This window comes from Notothenia coriiceps, unplaced genomic scaffold (assembly GCF_000735185.1).
Source record: "Notothenia coriiceps isolate Sejong01 unplaced genomic scaffold, NC01 NC01_scaffold00004137, whole genome shotgun sequence".
In the NCBI taxonomy this organism is placed as follows: domain Eukaryota; kingdom Metazoa; phylum Chordata; class Actinopteri; order Perciformes; family Nototheniidae; genus Notothenia; species Notothenia coriiceps.
The window spans coordinates 1-2,440 of record NW_011336838.1 but is presented as its reverse complement, the minus strand read 5'-3'; the positions used below and the strand labels follow the sequence as shown (position 1 = coordinate 2,440).

At 44.4% G+C, this 2,440-nt stretch overlaps 1 protein-coding gene across 1 annotated transcript in view; it reads left to right on the top strand.

Annotated features, from left to right (window-relative positions):
- The window catches only part of LOC104942117 (wings apart-like protein homolog), a 2,677-nt gene extending 1,052 nt beyond the window's left edge, over window positions 1–1,625 (top strand). Inside the window, exon 2 of the mRNA XM_010767315.1 lies at window positions 1,026–1,625. Coding sequence (XP_010765617.1) covers window positions 1,047–1,565 — 519 coding nt within the window. The 5' untranslated portion in view covers window positions 1,026–1,046 and the 3' untranslated portion in view covers window positions 1,566–1,625. The remainder of the gene's footprint in view (window positions 1–1,025) is intronic.
- The last annotated feature ends 815 nt before the right edge of the window (window positions 1,626–2,440 follow it).

Here is a 2,440-nt window from a genome sequence, read left to right as displayed (position 1 = left end):
TGCTGGTGAGAGATTGTGTGTTTTTGTTGGTTTTAGATATGGCACACACAACATGTTCATATTGCAGACTTATTTCCTGTTCCATGTTAAAATAACAATGTTCATGGTACCGCTGAGAAAGAGTCATTTGTTTGGTATTGGAAAACTAGGTAAAGGTCATGGAGAAGTCATTGGTGAAAAAGTGTATGAACCCTGAAGTAGGTTCCACATGAATACAGAAAACAACAGAAAACAAAAAGGACATCATACATCATATTTACAGGTTACATTTACATACCTAAAGACATTGACATTCAGGTACCAACAGTCTCAGATTGCATGGCACCTATCCGAGCTTTAAAAACAGGCAGTGGAACCAAATTGCTCAGTTTCAATTTCTTTTTGCTGACTGTTCCAAGCAAGAGGAGCTGCACACATAAAAGTTTTTGTACCTACGCCATTCCTTGTACTTAGCACATGTAACAAAACCACATCATGTGATCTCAGGCAATAGCTACCGGCAACTCTCTGTGTGATCAGAGAGCAGATGTAAGGTGGTAGTTTACCCAACATGGCTTTGTAGATGAACATGTACCAGTGACTGAGCCTCCGTACAGTTAGTGAAGGCANTGGAGCTGCACAACTAAAAGCTTTTTTCCCTAAGACAGTCCTAGCACTTGGCACATTTTAATAAAACAACATTATGAGATCTCAGGCAATAAGTACTTTTCAATTCGTCGAGAGATCAGAGAGCAGATGTAAGGTGGTAGTTTACCCAACATGGCTTTGTAGATGAACATGTACCAGTGACTGAGCCTCCGTACAGTTAGTGAAGGCAGACCTGCCCGGCATACAGGGTACAGTGATGAGTCAGTGCTTTACAGTTAGCAACACATCTCAGTGTCTCTTTGTCCCTCAACACAATACAAATATATATATATATATAACAATATGTATAAATAACAGTCTATGTGTGGTGGTCTATCATGGCCGTTTGTTTGTTTGTTTGTTTGTACTCTTAAATAATCCCCCCTCTCGCCCTCTAGAGAAATGACCCAGATGCAACAATGACATCCAGATTCGGTAAAACCTACAGCCGTAAGGGGGGGGAGGGCACGTCCAAGTTCGACGAGGTTCTGTCCACCAAGAGAGGCACCCTCAGCACCAAATGGGGCGACACCACCTACAAAGCCAAGGTGGGCTCAAAGCGTGCCGGAGCACCCAAAAATGACTCGGTTCTGGAGGTCTACAAGAGACCCCGTCCGAGCGGAGACGGCATGGAGGATCCGTTCGGCTTCGACAGCGACGAGGAGTCCAAGCCGGTGTCGTCTCGCAGCAAGTCGTCCCCTGCTAAATCCGGTGCTGCCGAGCCCCCCCAGGCAGAGAGACCGGGGGCGGGGCTATCTCTGAACATGGGGAGCATGTCCAGCCTTCAGGGGGGGGGAACCCACAGTCTGACGGCCTCCAGAGGGGCCTCCTCGTGGATGAACAACGACCGGAGCCAGCCCCCCCGGATTGTGGAGGACACGGCGCGCTTCTTCAACAGCAGCACTGCTACTACAGGTAACACACAGACAGACCTCTGAACCTGGGAAGACCTTGAGTGTTCTCGTGTTAAGGCCAACATATGACATTCAAGACTCAAGGCTTTGAGTACGTAGCTACAGTGCAGATATGTCAATGACAATCTGAGGTCACAGGCTCCTCCAACGGTACAACACAATATAACAGAGTGTAAATAGTTAAAATAGTGCAAGGAGAGTCTATATACAAGTGATTGGAATATGATATATTAGATAAATCATTTTTAAGTTGCAGCCAGATGAATGTTATGGATGTTCTTTCAAAAGTCTTGTGGCCTGTGGGATGAAAGTGTCTCTGAGTCTGGTGGTTTTAGTCCTGATGCTGTTGTACCGCCTGCCAGACGACAGAAACCTATACACCTGGGAAGCGCTGCTTATTGTTTATTTGCTATTTAGCTATGGAGTCATCTAAACAATTGCCCAAATAATGATGGAGCCCCATGGGAATCGACATATCTTCCCATGGTGGGGGGGGGGTAGTAATCAGCAGCGAACCGCTTCAATACGTGTAATTTCGGTGTATTCACGGCATTCATTCAGTTATTCTACAGTATTGTTGTTTGATAGTTATTTGTTAATGTAACCCAATTTGTGTTCTTTGAAATTGAAAAGGATATCACATTGTGTTTGTTACCTTCGTTGCAGTTGTATATGTCTCCTATTTATGGACATGCTTTTATTTTGAAGGAGAGGTAGCGCTGTTGACAGGAAGTTGTTGTTGCTATGGAAACAACGTGACGGAGATTAACGGAGAAAAGTAATATCTACATATAAAGACGGAGAAAGTAAACGATAACGTTTATAGTTAAGTGTTAGCACCCCCCGAAGAGGCACAAGCTCTTACGTTGATATTGGAGATTTCAATAAATTCAATATGA